General features: G+C 37.9%; 1 protein-coding gene across 7 annotated transcripts in view; it reads left to right on the top strand.

Moving 5' to 3' along the window:
- ATXN2 (ataxin 2) overlaps positions 1-18,760 on the top strand; it is a 148,059-nt gene that overhangs the window by 94,722 nt on the left and 34,577 nt on the right. For 5 of the 7 annotated variants that reach the window (XR_012125345.1, XM_073222193.1, XM_037014357.2 and 2 more), the window contains exons 19-21: positions 3,012-3,196; positions 3,517-3,649; positions 7,544-7,597. Coding sequence is in view for 6 of the 7 variants with exons in the window: in XM_073222193.1 (XP_073078294.1) it covers positions 3,012-3,196; positions 3,517-3,649; positions 7,544-7,597 (372 nt within the window). In the remaining variant the exon portion in view is untranslated. The remainder of the gene's footprint in view (positions 1-3,011; positions 3,197-3,516; positions 3,650-7,543; positions 7,598-18,760) is intronic. The other 2 variants (XM_037014356.2, XM_037014355.2) reach the window with 1 other exon arrangement.

The following is an 18,760-nucleotide window of genomic DNA, read 5'->3' as shown; positions in this document are numbered from 1 at the left end:
AGGCATCATATTTCCTAGAAATTACTGCATGTCACTGTATCAAGATTTCCCTCATTCTCTTTTTTATTTTATCTTACTGAATCATAAGAATATAGATGTATACAAGTTCTTTCTCTGATACATGCTTTTGAAACAATTTCTTGAATGTCTTTGGAGTCCGTTTTTATTTTTCTTGAATAGTTGTGCTTTTGTTTGCTTTATTTGCATACTCCAGAGTTCTAAATATTTTCCCATGTGGTCTTTTTTAGAAGTTTTATATTTTTCTCCTAAGTTTTACCTTTTGATTTTTTCATTTATAATTTTAAAGATTTTCCCCATTTATGTTTAATAAGAGAATTCATGTGCCTTTTCTTCCAAAATTTATAACTTCCTTTCCCGCCCTCCTACATTTAAATCTCTGACACATTTGGAAATTTTCTTACATACATTGTAAGGTATGAATCCAGTTTATCTTGTTCTAAATGGCTATCCAAAAAATCTTAACCAGTTGCATTGTTCTTTAATTTACATACAATAGCATGGATTCTGTTGAAGTGTATGTTTTGGTGAATTTTAACAAATTTGTTTATTCTTGTAACTGCTTATCAGCCAAGAGGCAAGCCAGGATTGTGCCCAGTATTGACCAGTGAGGGTTTTGTTGTTATGTTAGTATAAACTCACTGATTTTTAACATTCAGTTTGCTAGTTGGCATTTTTATTAGAATAACTTTAGATTTATGAGTTAAATGAGGGGAGAATTGCTATCTTTATATTGAATCTTCCTATGGAAGAACAAATTACACCTTTCCACTTGTTTAAATCTGCTTCTGTATCTTCAGTAGTGTTTTTAAGTTTCTCTTAAGGATTTTGTGTTTCTTCGGTTTGTGCCTTAGGTATTTTCTTTATTTATTATTAATGTAAACTGGGGTCATTTTTTCCATTGCATCTTCTAAGTAGTTACTTATGAAGTAGGTTAATGAAATACTATATATGAAGGTTATTGCTCTCTTTATGTTAATTTTATACGCTGCTACAATATTTTGTCAACTAACAGGCAAAGTCAAGGACTTGGTTCTGAAATGCAGCCATAAGGCATATCTTTCCTGCATTATAGTAGGACCTTTGCACAAAACCACCTCTTTGTCTTCTTGGTACATAATGCAGTATTTTCTTTTTTGCAACCTGTGAGAAAAATTGTGCTGTTTGAAAATATGCCAAATTCAAGAACTTGATTAACATAAAGCAGAATTTCTTAGCCTTGGCAAAATTAACATTTTGGACATATATTCTTTGTGTGGGAGAAGGAGGGGTGTCCTGTGTGCTGTAAGATGTTTATTAGCATCCCTGGCCTCTACCCATTGGCTGCTAGCAGTAAGTTCCCTTTCCCCTAGTTGTGACAACCTAAAATGTCTCCAGATACTGCCAGATGTCTGTTGAAAGGCAAAATTATTCCCCATTGAAGACCATTGACATAAGAAAATAGCTAACGTATGGTCCATCTAAACTGTAGTTTAAGGTAAGATTCAAAAAAATCTTTTAATTCAATTTAGGAAAAAAACACTACCACCATAAAACCAAGTATTTCTCTGTATACATGGATATGCCTATGTGCAAATGCATAGAGCATGATCTCTAGAAGACTGTGTACAGTGGTTGATTTGGGGGAAGAGAATGGTATGCAAATGGAGGGAGGAATTTTGTAGTGTTAATTTTTTATCTTTTAAGATAATATTCAAGCATTTTTTTGTAGCTAGAATTTAAAAAGCAGTAAACTTGGTTAGCTTTTTGTATTTTTTATTATACAAGGATCATAATCAAGTATCAAAAAAATAACAAATAGGTTAAACTCAGTGAGCTTATAATTAGACAAACTTTCACTTGATAAAAAGGACACCTGAGTTTGGGTGGCTTTTCTTTACTAAAAGGACATGATTTTTCAATATGTAGATTCTAAAGAAACTTAGTAAAATACTACTGTATTGGTTTCTTCTGTTTTCAAGTTTGCTTTTCTAAATAGATAAAACATCACATAACTAGTAGCTCTTCCTAAATTTCAACAGCCATTACATTTTTAGCGAAAAATGTCAAATATTTAAAATAGAAACCAAATTCTAATTGTGTATTAGCAGCTACTCACATAATTAGTTCTGATGATTTTGTGAACGTACACCAAGTTATATTATACATTCTTTGTGTCTCATGCCTTGTAAGCAGTGGTTCATGATTGCTTCCCTCAAGTGACTTGGTTAACGTTGCACCATAAACCTGTCATAGACAATAGTCAAGGATATAATAGACAAACAAGTAAGGGAAGGGATACAGAGCGTGAAGCTAACTCTCCTTTGGTGGGTGGCGTGGGGAGGGGGAGACTGGGGAAGATACGACAGAGGAGATGACAGTTGGGCCAAATTTTTAACTAGACCTTTAACGGGGAGGACCATGGGCAGAAATTTGTATGGAATAATGAAAAACAAATGAATGGGCTATTTAGAAACCTGCTACATGATTTTTGTGATGCTGTGTTTGAGAAAGAACAAGAAGGTGTGTAAAAATTCAGTGGTGGGCAATTCACAAAAATGGAGTTAAGGTTAGCTATGGTCTGTTTCAGCTTTTTTGTTGCTGTTCTTGTGTTCTTTGAATAAATCCCATGCCCTTCTTTAGCAATTGGTGTGTCAATCAAGGATTACCTGAGAAGTAGTATGTACGAAACACTGTTTCATAGTGCTGTTACAGTCTTGCAGGGACTTGATCAAGGTGGGGGCAGGGGTCATCATAGAGGCTCTCTGTAAGGAAGCTCCTTTCAAGCTGATGCCTGAAAGTCAAGTCAGAATTACCCAAGCTTGGGGTGGTTGAGGGTAAGTGTTTGAGGCTGAGGAATAGCTTGTGTGATAGGAAAACAGCCCAGAGTGGCTGAAGTGGTGGGACGGTGGTACAGCATTGGAGAAGCAGGTGGGAGGGGTCAAATCACGCAAAGCCTTGTGGACCATATTCATATATTTTATACTAAGGAGAGGCATCATCTCTCTCTGCAGTACCAAATATGCCCCAACAGCGGCAAGACCAGCATCATCAGAGCACCATGATGCACCCAGCCTCAGCAGCAGGCCCACCAATTGTGGCCACTCCACCAGCTTATTCCACGCAATATGTTGCCTATAGCCCTCAGCAGTTTCCAAATCAGCCTCTTGTTCAGCATGTGCCACATTATCAGTCTCAGGTAAGGCCAGTATGACCCAACTCTTAATTTTTTGCCATTTAAATAATTTTTAATTTTAACTTTTAATAAGGTAAAAGGTTTTCTTTTATATTTCATGGTTTGTTTTGTGGTGAGGTATATAGCTAAGGATTTTGGGAGGGTACTTTTTAGTATGTATTAGAAGATTGCTGATCTGTGTAACTGTTTCCAAGGAAGTTGCAAAAATAAGTTTCAGAAGTTTCAGTTGTTACTGGAAACCATGGAGTTAAGATATCTAACTAAAATCTGCTGACTCTTTCTGATAATATAATGTTTTTTCTTTGTTTTTTGTTTGGACACAGCATCCTCACGTCTATAGTCCTGTAATACAGGGTAATGCTAGAATGATGGCACCACCAACACATGCCCAGCCTGGTTTAGTATCTTCTTCAGCAACTCAGTACGGGGCTCATGAGCAGACGCATGCGATGTATGGTAGGGCACTTTGTTTGTCTTTTTCAGTATGTGTGACTTGACTATACTCAGTTTCTTTTAAATCTGAAAAAACACTCTGTTTAAGAATAATTTGGCCTTTTATGACATTGAGAGTTAAGAATTAAAAAAAAAGATGACCCATTTCTGTCTCTGACCTGCTTTGCAAGTCTTGGCATATCATTTCTGTTTCTGTTCCTGAAATTCCTTTGTCTTCAACTGTTGCGCCATACCTCAAAAGAGATGTATTGATATGTGTAACAGAAAAAATATCTCTTTTGGAGAAAGGTATCTTCCTTCTTTTCCTCATCAGTATTATCATTTGCTATGCCTGCCTAAGGTATGCAAGAAAGTTTTACAGTAAAGAAAGCAGTTGTTAAACTGCTACTGTGTTTCTCATCATGCTGTATTTTAAGTGGTCAAAATTGTGTGATATTAGATTTGCTTTAGACATGATTCATGCTTTACATTTAATCAATATAAACAATGGTAAAATGAAAGTGAGAAACATTTTACACAAAATTAACAATATATGTAAGAATACTAAGCCGAAATTACCATTTTACTTTTGTGGCCTGAGAACTTAGTGTAGGTTGTTAACTTAGCAGCTGTCTAAAGTACTAAAATAATGTGGTTTTCAATGTTGAGTATTTTGAAATAAGATTACCATGTATATTTTGTGATATAGAATTGATAGGCCGTTCCATATTACATTTTTCAAAATGCACTTATAATTAGTACCAATTTCAGTAAGACATAAGGTTTGTTTTGAGCTTTTCTGAGAATACCTGTACTGTCATTTAGGATTTCCCAGCAGCATTTCAGTTTTTTGGAGTGGGAGGAGAGATTTAAGTTTATTTATACAATTGAAAAGGATACCACTATGCAAGTGAAATGACAGTTACATGTAATTACATGGACATTTCGATTTTTTAAACCTTTTTAAACTTTGTGAATGACTAATATAAATTTTTCATTGTTTTAACTTTAGCTTAACAGTTTATAACATTTGCAGGTTAATAGGAGTAGGACTCAGACAGCAGTAATCACCCTTCTGGTTACCTGCATAATCTTAGCACTTTCTTCCTGAAGGCATGCTCCTGTCACATAGGTTCACTAATGATAGGGCTTCTACATGATTAAAGGCATTATCTTTATAAAATACTTAGATCTGATCTTAATTTTTTACATTATCACTTAAAACTTTCTGTTATGTATTGTGCCCCTAAATAAGATTATATAATTGCTGCATTTTGGAAAACATTGTTTGAAGAATTCCATCAGTAATTTTATTAGAAAGTATGCTTAGACTGATTTGGCTTATGATTTTGGTTATGATCTCTTGTCATTAGCTTGTGCTTAGTTGTTTTAGCCAGGACTGAGTATATATAAAAAGGCACCCACTGATTCATCACACTGGCTTTTATGCAGTTTGTATACATTTCAACAATTTCCCAGTTTGCTAAAGGCTTAGGTGAAAAATTCATTGTGATTGTTAATACATTTTTGGTGAATACATCATGATTTAACAAGTGGGAAAAACATTTCTTTGCTCCATTTTCTGGAATATTCCCTTTAGAATAAGATCTGGAACTCCTGAGCTAAAATTTCCATTGCTTTGAAAAAATAGCTATTTGTATACCCATGCTTTTGAGACATTGTAGTTATGCTGCGATGTTGAGCAGAATCATTCTCCTCAGTGTGTTCACTCACTACAACATCTAGCTTTGTCTCTGGATGAATGTTCATTGACTTGAAACAGCCAGTAAATACTGTATTTGAAGCACTAATGGTTTTTAAGCTACCTTCTTAGAACATTTCCGCTTGAAAAACAGTTTGGCCTTAGACCCTGAAGTACATTCATGTGTGGATAAATAGGAAATACTGAAAACAAAACAGAACACTAGACCTAATGTCCAGTGAAATCTGTAATAAACTAGTCATCAAAGCCAGGTTCTTTAATGCCAGGAGAAGGCAGTTCAACCAGATCTGAACTGCTTTCCTGCAAATTACACAATTGTATTTAATTGATGTCTTTGATGAGGGCAGGCTAGGTGCAAGACTGTGGACTTGGTATGATTGTTGATGATTAAGGTTTTTCTTTTGGATACTTCGTGCCTTAGAACACTACGTAGTGAATTACTTTGTTTTTTATTGTCATAAGCCAAAGTTTAGTCTGCTAAAGTAAGTTAATTAATTCTTCAGTAATTTATTTTAGATCTGTAAATGTTGATTATGCCAACTATAGATATATCTTAAGTGCATTATTTTAAACTAAGACAAAACTGTTGTATAGAAATGCTAATTTTCCCTAAAACAATTTATATTTTATATCTCCAAAGGAAACATATTTTGATGAAATTTATTTATTATTAAGTTACATCCTATCTAGATTTGGAAACTTTGCATACAAACAAAAGAATATGCACCCAGATGTTTGTGACAATTATTTGTCATCTTTTTGTTAATTGTTATGGATATAGCAAAAGACTTTGATAATAGAAAGGATACCAGTATATGACTGCAAAAGAAAGGTTGGCTATTGTTTTTTTTTTGTTTTTGTTTTTGTTTTTGTTTTTGTTTTTGAGAGGGCATCTCTCATATTTATTGATCAAATGGTTGTTAACAACAATAAAATTCAGTATAGGGGGGTCAATGCTCAATGTACAATCATTAATCCATCTCAACCCCAATTCTCGTCAGTCTCCAATCTTCTGAAGCATAACGAACAAGTTCTTACATGGTGAACGAATTCTTACATAGTGAATAAATTCTTACATGGTGAACAGTACAAGGGCATTCATCACAGAAACTTTCGGTTTTGATCATGCAATATGACCTATAAACAATCAGGTCAAATATGAATATTCATTTGATTTTTGTACTGGCTATTGTTTTTAAACTGTTGGTATGTTTAATATAAATATTCCAACAGATTGCTGAACAGTTAAATTACTAAGGAATACATGTGCATTGAGTAATTATTGACCTTGTTCTCTAAATTCTAGCTGTCTTAGAAAAGATTTTATTAGAAGCTACATCTCTTTGACCTGAATCTAAGTCTCATCAGTGCCTCTGCCTCTCCCTCCTAAGAAATTACTTTTTGTTTCCTTAACATCAGTCTTGTAATTCATCTAACTTTGTTTTATGGCAGAAGTGTTTTTTTTCCCCTTTCAGAAATAGTAAAAATGGAAACTTTCTCTGCTTTCTAAAGCTATCAGGAAGAGTTAGATCTAGGATCCTTTTTTAGTTTTGTTTTTGATAGTTTAATGGAGATAAATTAGAAAATACAGTAGGCAAAAAGATTTAAAATGCACCCATTTAGCCCTCCACTTGACACCCACCTGGTAACATTTTGGTGCATATTTTTTCAAGTGTGCATGTACACACACACACACCTTTATTTAATGGAATAAGAAATGTCGTACCTGTGTTTTTAATATTTCTATTGTTACATTTCTTTATTTTTGGATGCACTACCAGAGGCATAAACATCTTACAGAATGACATTTCTACAGTAATACTTTGCAAAATTGTTGGAGTCTTTTGAATTAAACTTGGTAATTACTGTTTTATTTTGGTACGTTACTTACATGAAGACTGTTCTGTGGAATGTCATGGTGGTCTTTTTATTAGGTAATGATTTTATTCCTTTCATTTAAGCAAGTCGGCATGCGGAACTTGATACCCCAATACAGAAGAAAAGTGTCTTTGGGTTCAGCTCCCTCTTACTTAATTTTGTAGCAATGTTTAAAGTGCTTGACATCGCTTGTAAAATAAGAAAAATGAATTATGCATGAATACAAGAAGAAATTACTAAGTATGTTGACCTTTCCAGAAAATTAGGAAAATGAACACCTCAAAAGGCTAATTTACCTTTCTATTTCCCAAATTCAGCATGCCCCAAATTACCATACAACAAGGAGACAAGCCCTTCTTTCTACTTTGCCAGTGAGTTGGGTTTTTTATACTAATTTTAATTGAACAGTAAAACACTTTTTAAAGAATACATGTTAAGGGAGTAGACTTGTTGAGCAATAATATTTCCCTTGTACCAGACAAAATCGTTAAAAATATGTTTATCTGTAAATAATTCAGTTTTCAAAAAGGAAATATAACCCAGCTTAAGAAAGCTGGAGTTAATAAAAAATTGAGTTATTTCAGAAATTAATTTTTGCATACCAAGCAAACATGTGACTGTTTTGGGGGGAAAATGCCTAATATTTTTCTTGTTCAGAGCAACTCTTTCTGTCCAAACAGCTGTTTTTGTTTCAATCCAAGCCACAAACTTAGTATAAGAAGTTTTAAATGTTAGTTTTATGGTAAGAAGAAATTTATCCTTACAAGGATTTTTAATTGAATAGGGTTGAAATACTAAGGGAGAAAATTATCCTGCCTTTTCAGTCTTTCTATGACTGAAGGTTTAAAAGATTCAGGTAGCAGACACCTCAGGATGTTCTTGAACTTAAGCAGGAGAGCATGACCCAGCAGCATGCTTCCTACCAGACTATCTTTGGCAACACCAGCCCCCTCTCTTCTCCACCAATGAAAAGGTGAATCATTGCTCCTAAATGGAGACCGTCTGGGCAGGGCTTTCCCTTGGAAATGAACTTGCAAGGTGTGTTTTCTCTGTTTGTAGGGCTATTTTTAAATAAGGCTAGTCAGGGATTTTTGGCATTTAGATAGGAAAGGTACTGCTAACTTGCAGAAGTCCTTTAGAAATTTATGCCAGTAATATGTGTCACTTAGTGTGAAATGCTATATTCTGGGGGATATTAAGGATTAACATTTTGTTAGGGATTAATTCTGAATAATTTTAGAGTGACTCAATGTCTGAATCTACTAAATGCCGAATTTTAAAAAGCATTTAGAAAACATTTTGACTTAAATTTTCATTAATTGTGCCATGACTTGGTATCCAAAAATAAGTGTGTACAAATTATTTATTTGGTGATAGGAAATGTTAACAAATTTAATCCTTTAATAGATGCTCTTTAAAAAGGAGTCTTGCTGTATATCTATGCTATTAAAGGGAAACTATGTATGTGATACAGTATGTAAAAGACAGTGTCAGTAATTAATTTTATTATGTACGGAGTTTGCAGTCTCAAATTTAGTTATCCTCACCATCTTACTGTCTCTGTTAGTAATTTTGGAGTCAGTTTCCTGGGAAGTAGTTAAAAGGTCCTTAATCGTCATACCTAAGCATTAACTGCCTTAGCACAACTCCTAAAAGGGAATATCAATACTTTTTTAAAAGAAACTAACAGTGGGGCCTCTATTTGTAATTTAATTTGTGCTTTGTACCCTCCATTCCACCCCCCACCCTTCTAAGTCATTTTATCATGGTTTGGTCTGGTTGCCTTTTATTCCTCTTATAAAGAGTTTTCAACTTCCATTTCCTTCCTTTTTTTCAGAATTTAACATCAAATTTAAAAGTTGGAAGATTTTCTTTTATTCCATTTTTAAAGTTTTGCAGTGCTGGTGATCTCTCATGACTTGTCCATCCAGGGTCAAAATGACAAAAACCTACTTTCAAATTAAACACAGCCTTACGGACTGAATTGGCTTCAGTAAGATCACGGTTTAGGAAACTATTTTTTAAATGTGGTTAGTGTTATGCAGATTTGACATCAAATATTTGGAGTTTTAAACATTCATATTAAGGGACACAATGAGTGGGAAACTTTTGGACTAGGTCTGGCCCCAAAAGTGATAAACTTCTTTCATTGGCTTGATCTAATCCAGGTTTTATGAAGGCAATTTAAGTTTTAAGAAGTTTAACTGATAAATAGCTAAATGAGAATTTTGAAGAAAATTCAGTTTACTTTTAACCTCTTTAGCCAAATTAATGAACGTGTATAATAAAAGCAGTTAAATCAGCTCAGGAAAGCCCAGAATTTACTGCCTTTTGCTCTCCACTCTCCCTTTCCCTGATTCTGTTAACATTTTTTTATTGCTGTATATTCCATCTTGGTTCTTTTATCTCTCTCTTCCCTTCCAACCTTTTTTTCCCCCTCAGCCTTATAATTTACCTTTGGTCATCCCACCTTTCTGTCTCATTCTTAACTGGACTTTCAAGGAACCAAACTATATTTTTGTTACAAGTATTGAATTAAAGTGTAAGTTTCACATTTTTCCAATTAGCTTCTCAGTTATTGTATCAGAGTGGGGACAGAATTCCTGGATAAGGTGCTTGCTTAGCAAATATCTTCTAAGCAGAAGATGAATAAAGGAAAACAATTAAACCTCCTTACATTTTATTTGCAGCTTATGTATATTTACATGTTTTATTTTTCTTATAATGCATTGTAATTTATTGGTGTTTAAGTAGGGAAGGATGGGTTTTATAAACAAAATCCTACATAGATGTACTCAGCTTGGATTAAAGTGTTTGTGCTATGAATGCAAATGAGATGTAGATTAGAATACTCTTATTTTATAGCCTTTCAGTATTGGTTAACTATCACAGAGCTGTCTTTTAAAAATGTATGGTAAAAAATATTTTATTTTTAATTGTTCCAAGATTCAGTATTTTAACATTTTTCAAAATGATGAATAACTTAATTATGAGACCTATGGGCATAAATTTTCTCGGTGAGGCCATACGTTTTTTTGTTGTTGTTATTATTAATTTACAATTACATGAAGAACATTATGTTTACTAGGCTCCCCCCTTCACCAAGTCCCCCACACATACCACATTACAGTCACTGTCCATCAGCATAGTAAGATGCTATAGAATCACTACTTGTCTTCACTGTGTTGCACAGCCCTCCCCATGCTACCCGCCTACATTATACATGCTAATTGTAATGTGTGAGCCATATTTTTATGTGAAAATCAATTAACTTGAACCCCTAGAGTTATTTATTTTTATCATTAATCTACAATTACATGAAGAACATTATGTTTACTAGACTCTCCCATTCACCAAGTCCCCCCCACAAACCCCATTACAGTCACTGTCCATGTGCATAGTAATATGTTGTAGAATCACTACTTTTCTTCTCTGTGTTGCACAGCCCTCCCCATGCCCCTCCCCCACCATATTATACATGCTAATCGTAATACTCTCTTTTTCCTTGCCCTTATCTCCCTCCCTTCCCACCCAACCTCCCCAGTCCCTTTCCCTTTGGTAACTGTTGGTCCATTCTTGGGGGTGATTCTGCTGCTGTTTTGTTTCTTCAGTTTTTCTTTGTTCTTATACTCCACATATGAGTGAAATCATTTGGTATTTGTCTTTCTCCGCCTGGCTTATATCACTGAGCATAATACCCTCTAACTCCATCCATGTTGTTGCAAATGGTACGATCTGTTTTTTTCTTATGGCTGAGTAATATTCCATTGGATATATGTACCACATCTTCTTTATACATTCATGTACTGATGGACATTTAGGTTGCTTCCATTTCTTGGCTATTGTAAATAGTGCTGCAATAAACATAGGGGTGCATATGTCTTTTCCTTTTTTTTTTTTAGTATTCTACTATATGAATACATCACTAATTTTTATTTTTTTTTTGATATCATGAATCTATAATTACAGAAAGAACATTATGTTTACTAGGTTCCCCCCTTCACCAAGTCCCCCCCACATACCCCTTCACAGTCACTGTCCATCTACATAGTAAGATGCTGTAAAATCCTACTTGTCTTCTCTGTGTTGCACAGCCCTCCCCGTGCCCCCCCCACACTATACATGCTAATCGTAATGCCGTCTTTCTTTTTCCCCACCCTTATCCCTCCCTTCCCTCCCATCCTCCCCAGTCCCTTTCCCTTTAGTAACTATTAGTCCATTCTTGGGTTCTGTGATTCTGCTGCTGTTTTGTTCCTTCAGTTTTCCTTTGTTCTTATACTCCATATGTGAGTGAAATCATTTGGTACTTGTCTTTCTCTGCCTGGCTTATTTCACTGAGAATAATACCATCTAGGTCCATCCATGTTGTTGTGAATGGTAGGATCTGTTTTTTTCTTATGGCTGAATAATATTCCATTGTGTATATGTACCACATCTTTATCCATTCATCTACTGATGGACATTTAGGTTGCTTCCGTATCTTGGCTATTGTAAATAGTGCAGCAGTAAACATAGGGGTGCATCTGTCTTTTTCAAACTGGAGTGCTGCATTCGTAGGGTAAATTCCTAGAAGTGGAATTCCTGGGTCAAATGGTATTTGTATTTTGAGCATTTTGAGGAACCTCCATACTGCTTTCCACAATGGTTGAACTAATTTACATTCCCAGCAGCAGTGTAGGAGGGTTCCCCTTTCTCCACAGCCTTGCCACCATTTGTTGTCTGTCTTTTGGATGGCAGCCATCCTTACTGGTGTGAGGTGATACCTCATTGTAGTTTTAATTTGCATTTCTCTGATAATTAGTGATGTGCAGCATCTTTTCATGTGTCTGTTGGCCATCTGAATTTCTTCTTTAGAGAACTGTCTATTCAGCTCCTCTGCCCACTTTTTAATTGGATTATTTGGTTTGTTTGTTGAGGTGTGTGAGCTCTTTATATATTTTGGATGTCGATCCTTTATCAGATCTGTCATTTGTGAATATATTCCCCCATACTGTAGAATACCTTTTTGTTCTGTTGATGGTGTCCTTTGCTGTACAGAAGCTTTTTAGCTTTATATAGTCCCACTTGTTCATTTTTGCCTTTGTTTCCCTTTCCTGGGGAAATATGTTCATGAAGAAGTCACTCATGTTTATGTCCATGAGATTTTTGCCTATGTTTTTTTCCTAAGAGTTTTATGGTTTCATGACTTACATTCAGGTCTTTGATCCATTTCAGATTTACTTTTGTGTATGGGGTTGGACAGTGATCCAGTTTCATTCTCCTACATGTAGCTGTCCAGTTTTGCCAGCACCATCTGTTGAAGAGACTGTCATTTTGCCATTGTATGTCCATGGCTCCTTTATTGTATATTAATTGACCATATATGTTTGGGTTAACATTTGGAGTCTCTATTCTGTTCCACTGGTCTGTGGCTCTGTTCTTGTACCAGTACCAAATTGTCTTGATTACTATGGCTTTGTAGTAGAGCTTGAAGTTGGGGAGTGAGATCCCCCCCACTTTATTCTTCCTTCTCAGGATTGCTTTGGCTGTTCGGGGTCTTTGGTGTTTCCATATGAATTTTTGAACTATTTGTTCCAGTTCATTGAAGAATGCTATTGGTAATTTGATAGGGATTGCATCAAATCTGTATATTGCTTTGGGCAGGATGGCCATTTTGACGATATTAATTCTTCCTAGCCAGGAGCATGGGATGAGTTTCCATTTGTTAGTGTCCTCTTTAATTTCTCTTAAGAGTGTCTTATAGTTTTCAGGGTATAGGGCACTTCCTTGTTTAGGTTTATCCCTAGGTATTTTAATCTTTTTGATGCAATTGTGAATGGAATTGTTTTCCTGATTTCTCTTTCTATTGGTTCATTGTTAGTGTATCGGAAAGCCACAGATTTCTGTGTGTTAATTTTGTATCCTGCAACTTTGCTGTATTCTGATACCAGTTCTCGTAGTTTTGGAGTGAAGTAGTCTTTAGGGTTTTTATGTACAATATCATGTCATCTGCAAATAGTGACATTTTAACTTCTTCTTTACCAATCTGGATTCCTTGTTATTTCTTTGTTTTGTCTAATTGCCGTGGCTAGGACCTCCAGTACTATGTTGAATAACAGTGGGGAGAGTGGACATCCCTGTCTTGTTTCTGATCTCGGAAACCAGAGGAAAAGCTTTCAGCTTCTCGCTGTTCAGTATGATGTTGGCTGTGGGTTTATCATATATGGCGGGGGGGGGGGGGGGGGGGGGGGGGGGGGTGGGGGGGGGGGGGGGGGGGGTGGGGGGGGGGTGGGGGAGGGGGGTGGGGGGGGGGGGTGGGGGGGGTGGGGGGGGGGGGGGGGGGGGGGGGGGGGGGGTGGGGGGGGGGGGGGGGGGTGGGGGGGGGGGGGGGGGGGGGGGGGGGGTGGGGGGGGGGAGGGGGGGGGGGGGGGGGGAGGGGGGGGGGGGGGGGGGGGGGGGGGGGGGGGGGGGGGGGGGGGTGGGGGGGGGGAGGGGGGGGGGGGGGGGGGTGGGGGGGGGGGGGGGGCGGGGGGGGGGGTGGGGGGGGGGGTGGGGGGTTGGGGGGGGGGAGGGGGGGGGGGAGAGGGGGGGGGGGGGGTGGGGGGGGGGGGGGGGGGGGGGGGGGGGGGGGGGGGGGGGGGGGGGGGGGGGGGGGGGGGGTACGGGAGGGGGGGGGGTGGGGGTGGGGGGGGGGGGTGGGGGGGGGGGGGGGGGGGGGGGGGGGGGGGGGCTTTATTATGTTGAGGTAGTTGCCCTCTATACCCATTTTGTTGAGAGTTTTTATCATGAATGAATGTTGAATTTTGTCAAATGCTTTTTCAGCATCTGTAGAGATGATCATATGGTTTTTGTCCTTCTTTTTGTTGATGTGGTGGATGATGTTGATGGGTTTTTGAATGTTGTACCATCCTTGCATCCCTGGGATGAATCCCACTTGGTCATAGTGTATGATCCTTTTGATGTATTTTTGAATTCAGTTTGCTTATATTTTGTTGAGTATTTGTGCATCTGTGTTCATCAGGGATATTGGTCTGTAGTTTTCTTTTTTGGTGGGGTCTTTGCCTGGTTTTGGTATTAGGGTGATGTTGGCTTCATAGAATGAATTTTGGAGTATTCCCTCCTCTTCTATTTTTTGGAAAACTTTAAGGAGAATGGGTATTATGTCTTCTCTGTATGTCTGATAAAATTCCGAGGTAAATCCCTCTGGCCTGGGGGTTTTGTTCTTGGGTAGTTTTTTGATTACCGCTTTAGTTTCTTTGCTTGTAATTGGTTTGTTTAAATTCTGTGTTTCTTCCTTGGTCAGTTTTGGAAGGTTGTATTTTTCTTGGAAGTTGTCCATTTCTTCTAGGTTTTCCAGCTTGTTAGCATGTAAGTTTTCATAGTATTCCCTAATAATTCTTTGTATTTCTGTGGGGTCTGTCGTGATTTTTTCCTTTCTCATTTCGGATTCTGTTGATGTGTGTTGATTCTCTTTTTCTCTTAATAAGTCTGGCTAGAGGCTTATCTGTTTTGTTTATTTTCTCAAAGAACCAGCTCTTGGTTTCATTGATTTTTTCTATTGTTTTATTCTACTCAATTTTATTTATTTCTTCTCTGATCTTTATTATGTCCCTCCTTCTGCTGACTTTAGGCCTCATTTGTTCTTTTTCCAATTTCAATAATTGCGATGTTAGACTATTCATTTGGGATTGTTCTTCCTTCTTTAAGTATGCCTGTATTGCTATATACTTTCCTCTTAAGACCTCTTTTGCTGCGTCCCACAGAAGTTGGGATTTTGTGATGTTGTTCTCATTTGTTTCCATATATTGCTTGATCTCTATTTTAATTTGGTCATTGATCCATTGATTATTTAGGAACATGTTGTTAAGCCTCCATGTGTTTGTGGGCCTTTTTGCTTTCTTTGTACAATTTATTTCTAGTTTTATACCTCTCTGGTCTGAGAAGTTGGTTGGTAGAATTTCAATCTTTTTGAATTTACTGAGGTTTTTTGTGGCCTACTATGTGGTCCTATTCTGGAGAATGTTCCATGTACACTTGAGAAGAATGTGTATCCTGTTGCTTTTGGATATAGAGTTCTATAGATGTCTATTAGGTCCATCTGTTCTAGTATGTTTTTCAGTGCCTCTTTGTCCTTACTTATTTTCTGTCTGGTAGATCTATCCTTTGGGGTGAGTGGCATGTTGAAGTCTTCTAAAATGAATGCATTGCATTATGTTTCCTCCTTTAGTTCTGTTAGTATTTGTTTCACATATGCTGGTGCTCCTGTGTTGGGTGCCTAAATATTTATAATGGTTATATCCTCTTGTTGGACTGAGCCCTTTATCATTATGTAATGTCCTTCTTTATGTCTTGTTACTTTCTTTGTTTTGAAGTCTATTTTGTCTGATACTAGTACTGCAACACCTGCTTTTTTCTCCCTGTTGTTTGCATGAAATGTCTTTTTCCATCCCTTGGCTTTTAGTTTGTGCATGTCTTTGGGTTTTAGGTGAGTCTCTTGTAAGCAGCATGTAGATGGGTCTTGCTTTTTTATCCATTCTATTACTCTGTGTCTTTTGATTGGTGCATTCAGTCCATTTATATTTAGGGTGATTATTGAAAGATATGTACTTATTGCCATTGCAGGCTTTAGATTTGTGGTTACCAAAGGTTCAAGGTTAGCTTCTTTAGTATCTTACTGTCTAACTTAACTCACTTATTGAGCTATTATAAACAGTGTCTGGTGATTCTTTCTCTCCCTTCTTATTCTTCCTCCTCCATTCTTCGTATGTTGGGTGTTTTGTTCTGTGCTTTTTTGTGTTTCCTTTGACTGCTTTTGTGGGTAGTTGATTTTATTTTTTGTCTTGAGTTAGTATTTAGTTAGTGTCCTTTCTTTGCTGTGATTTTATTTTCTCTGGTGACATCTGTTTAGCCTTAGGAGTGCTCCCATCTAGAGCAGTCCCTCTAAAGTACCCTGTAGAGGTGGTTTGTGGGAGGCAAATTCCCTCAACTTTTGCTTGTTTGGGAATTATTTCATCCCTCCTTCATATTTAAATGATAATCATGCTGGATACAGTATCCTTGGTTCAAGGCCCTTCTGTTTCATTGCATTAATCATATCATGCCATTCTCTTCTGGCCTGTAAGGTTTCTGTTGAGAAGTCAGATGATAGCCTGATGGGTCTTCCTTTGTGGGTGACCTTTTTTCTCTCTCTGGCTTCCTTTAATACTCTGTCCTTGTCCTTGATCTTTCCCATTTTAATTATTATGTGTCTTGGTGTTGTCCTCTTTTCGTCCCTTCTGTTGGGAGTTCTGTGTGTTTCCATGGTCTGAGCAACTATTTCCTCTCCCAGTTTGGGGAAGTTTTCAGCAATTATTTCTTCAAAGACACTTTCTATTCCTTTTTCTCTCTCTTCTTCTTCTGGTACCCTTATAATGCGAATATTGTTCCATTTGGATTGGTCACACAATTCTCTTAATATTCTTTCCTTCCTGGAGATCCTTTTATCCCTCTCTGTGTCAGCCTTTCTGCATTCCTGTTCTCTGATTTCTATTCCATTAATGGCCTCTTGCACCTCATCCAGTCTGCTCTTAAATCCTTCCAGAGATTGTTTCATTTCTGTAATCTCCTTCCAGACTTCATCCCTTAGCTCTTACATATTTCTCTGAAGATCATGGTTATGACCTTTGTTTTTAATTCTTTTTCAGGGAGATTGGTTAGGTCTATCTTCTCAGGGGTTGTCTGGACTATTTTGGACTGGGCTAAATTCTTCTGCCTTTTTATGGTGATAGAGGTAGTTGTGGGGAGCTGGTGCGTGTGTCAGCTGGGAGATCGTCCCTTCTTGCTAGTTTGTGGCCTCTCTCTCCTGGGAGAACAGAGACCCCTAGCAGCTTGTGCTGGGTAGCTGCGTGCAGACAGGGTGTCTGATTCTTGCATGGCCGCTGTGGAAGAAGCTCTGTCTGGTTGCTGTGGGTATGGCCACTGTTGCTATGGCGGAGTCGCGCCGGTGGTGAAATGGGCGGGAGGCTGTTTATCACCGTGAGGGGCCTCTGAGCTGTGCTGCCACCCAGGGAGTTGGGGCACCCAGAGTTCCCCAGGATTCCCAGCTACTAGACTGATTGCCCCGGGGCACTTCCATCCAGCTATGAGGCCCCTGTCCCTATAAGATTTTGAAAGGACACTCACTTTTCTTTTGTCCCAGGGTCGCTGCCTGCAGGACCCGCTCACAGGTCTTACTGTCCTGTTTCCCTAGTATCCAGCACACCAGGCACTGTGTGTCTGCGCTCTGGTGCAGATGGCTGGGGCTGGTTGTTTAGCAGACCTGGGCTGCCTCTCCCTCCCCACTCTGACTCCTCTCCTGCCGCCGTGAGCTGTGGTGAGGGGCACTCGGGTCACACCGGGCTGCAGCTTGTATCTTACCCCCTTCACGAGGTGCTGGGTTCTCGCAGGTGTAGATGTAGCCTGGCTGTTGTTCTGTGTCTTCTGGTCTCTCTTTTAGGAATAGTTGTATTTGTTGAATTTTCAAAAATATATATGGTTTTGGGAGATTTCCACTGCTCTGCTCATGCTGCCATCTTGGTTCCTCCCTCTGAGCTAGAGTTATTTTTAAAAATTTATTGTTACTTCACATTTTCTTAGTATCTTGCTTAGAAGGTAATTAAAAGTGAAATTTAAAACTTTTCAGTACAAAAATTTCTTGAATAGTTAAAAATATAAATAGAAATTATGAAATTCTATACTCTGTCATTATTAAACCTCATAAATAGAACTTGGGATTCAGGAGTTGCTTTCCCCCCAGACAGACTTGGTATTGTTACAGGTGCATTTAGGAAGCTTGTGGGTAGGAGTTTAATGCTAATGGTTTCAAAATAAGGGAACATGAATGACTGTAGACATCACTCTCCAGTAGAACTTTTTGTGATAATAGAAGTGTGCTAGAAATTGTGCTGTTTAATTGGTAGCCACTAGCTACAGTTGGCTATTATGTAACAATAAATTTGAAAAAAACTTTATTAAAAAAAAGTCAGGTTCAAAATTTATGTCAGTCTTTAGACTAAGTCTGTACCTGGATAATGTGGGGGGACCTATAAGTTAACTTAATGAGTGTGGTGGTGAAGAATGGCCTTTTAATAAGCCAAGGAATTAGAAGAAAGACACTGACTACTCTGAAAGACTCAAAGGACTATGGAGCTCAAGAAAGTAGTTAGCATATTTTTTTTCCCAGCTCCCAGCAAAGTCACTGGTTCTTCTTAAAAAACACCTGGAGCATGGTTCCCACACTATTCCTTGTTAATATGTTCCCAGTGTCTGCTAACTCTCATAGGTAAGGAAATTCCCAGTGTATAAACAAAAGTGGTCTGTTGAATCCAGGTGTTACTGAATGTTGACGCCCACGATGGTGTCCTAGTCCTAGTCTTTGCCTCACCCTCCCTCTTTTAAAAGATACACATATAGTTGGAGAGATAACCAACTGGGCTGGAGTATTGGTAGCCCCCTTGGCCCTACAGTGTCAAGTATTACAGTATTGCTGTGTGTTCTTAACCTTCTGCATAACATTTACATGGGACATACCCAGAGTC

This window comes from Manis javanica, chromosome 15, assembly GCF_040802235.1.
Source record: "Manis javanica isolate MJ-LG chromosome 15, MJ_LKY, whole genome shotgun sequence".
Lineage (NCBI taxonomy): Eukaryota > Metazoa > Chordata > Mammalia > Pholidota > Manidae > Manis > Manis javanica.
This window is presented reverse-complemented; position numbering and strand designations above follow the sequence as displayed.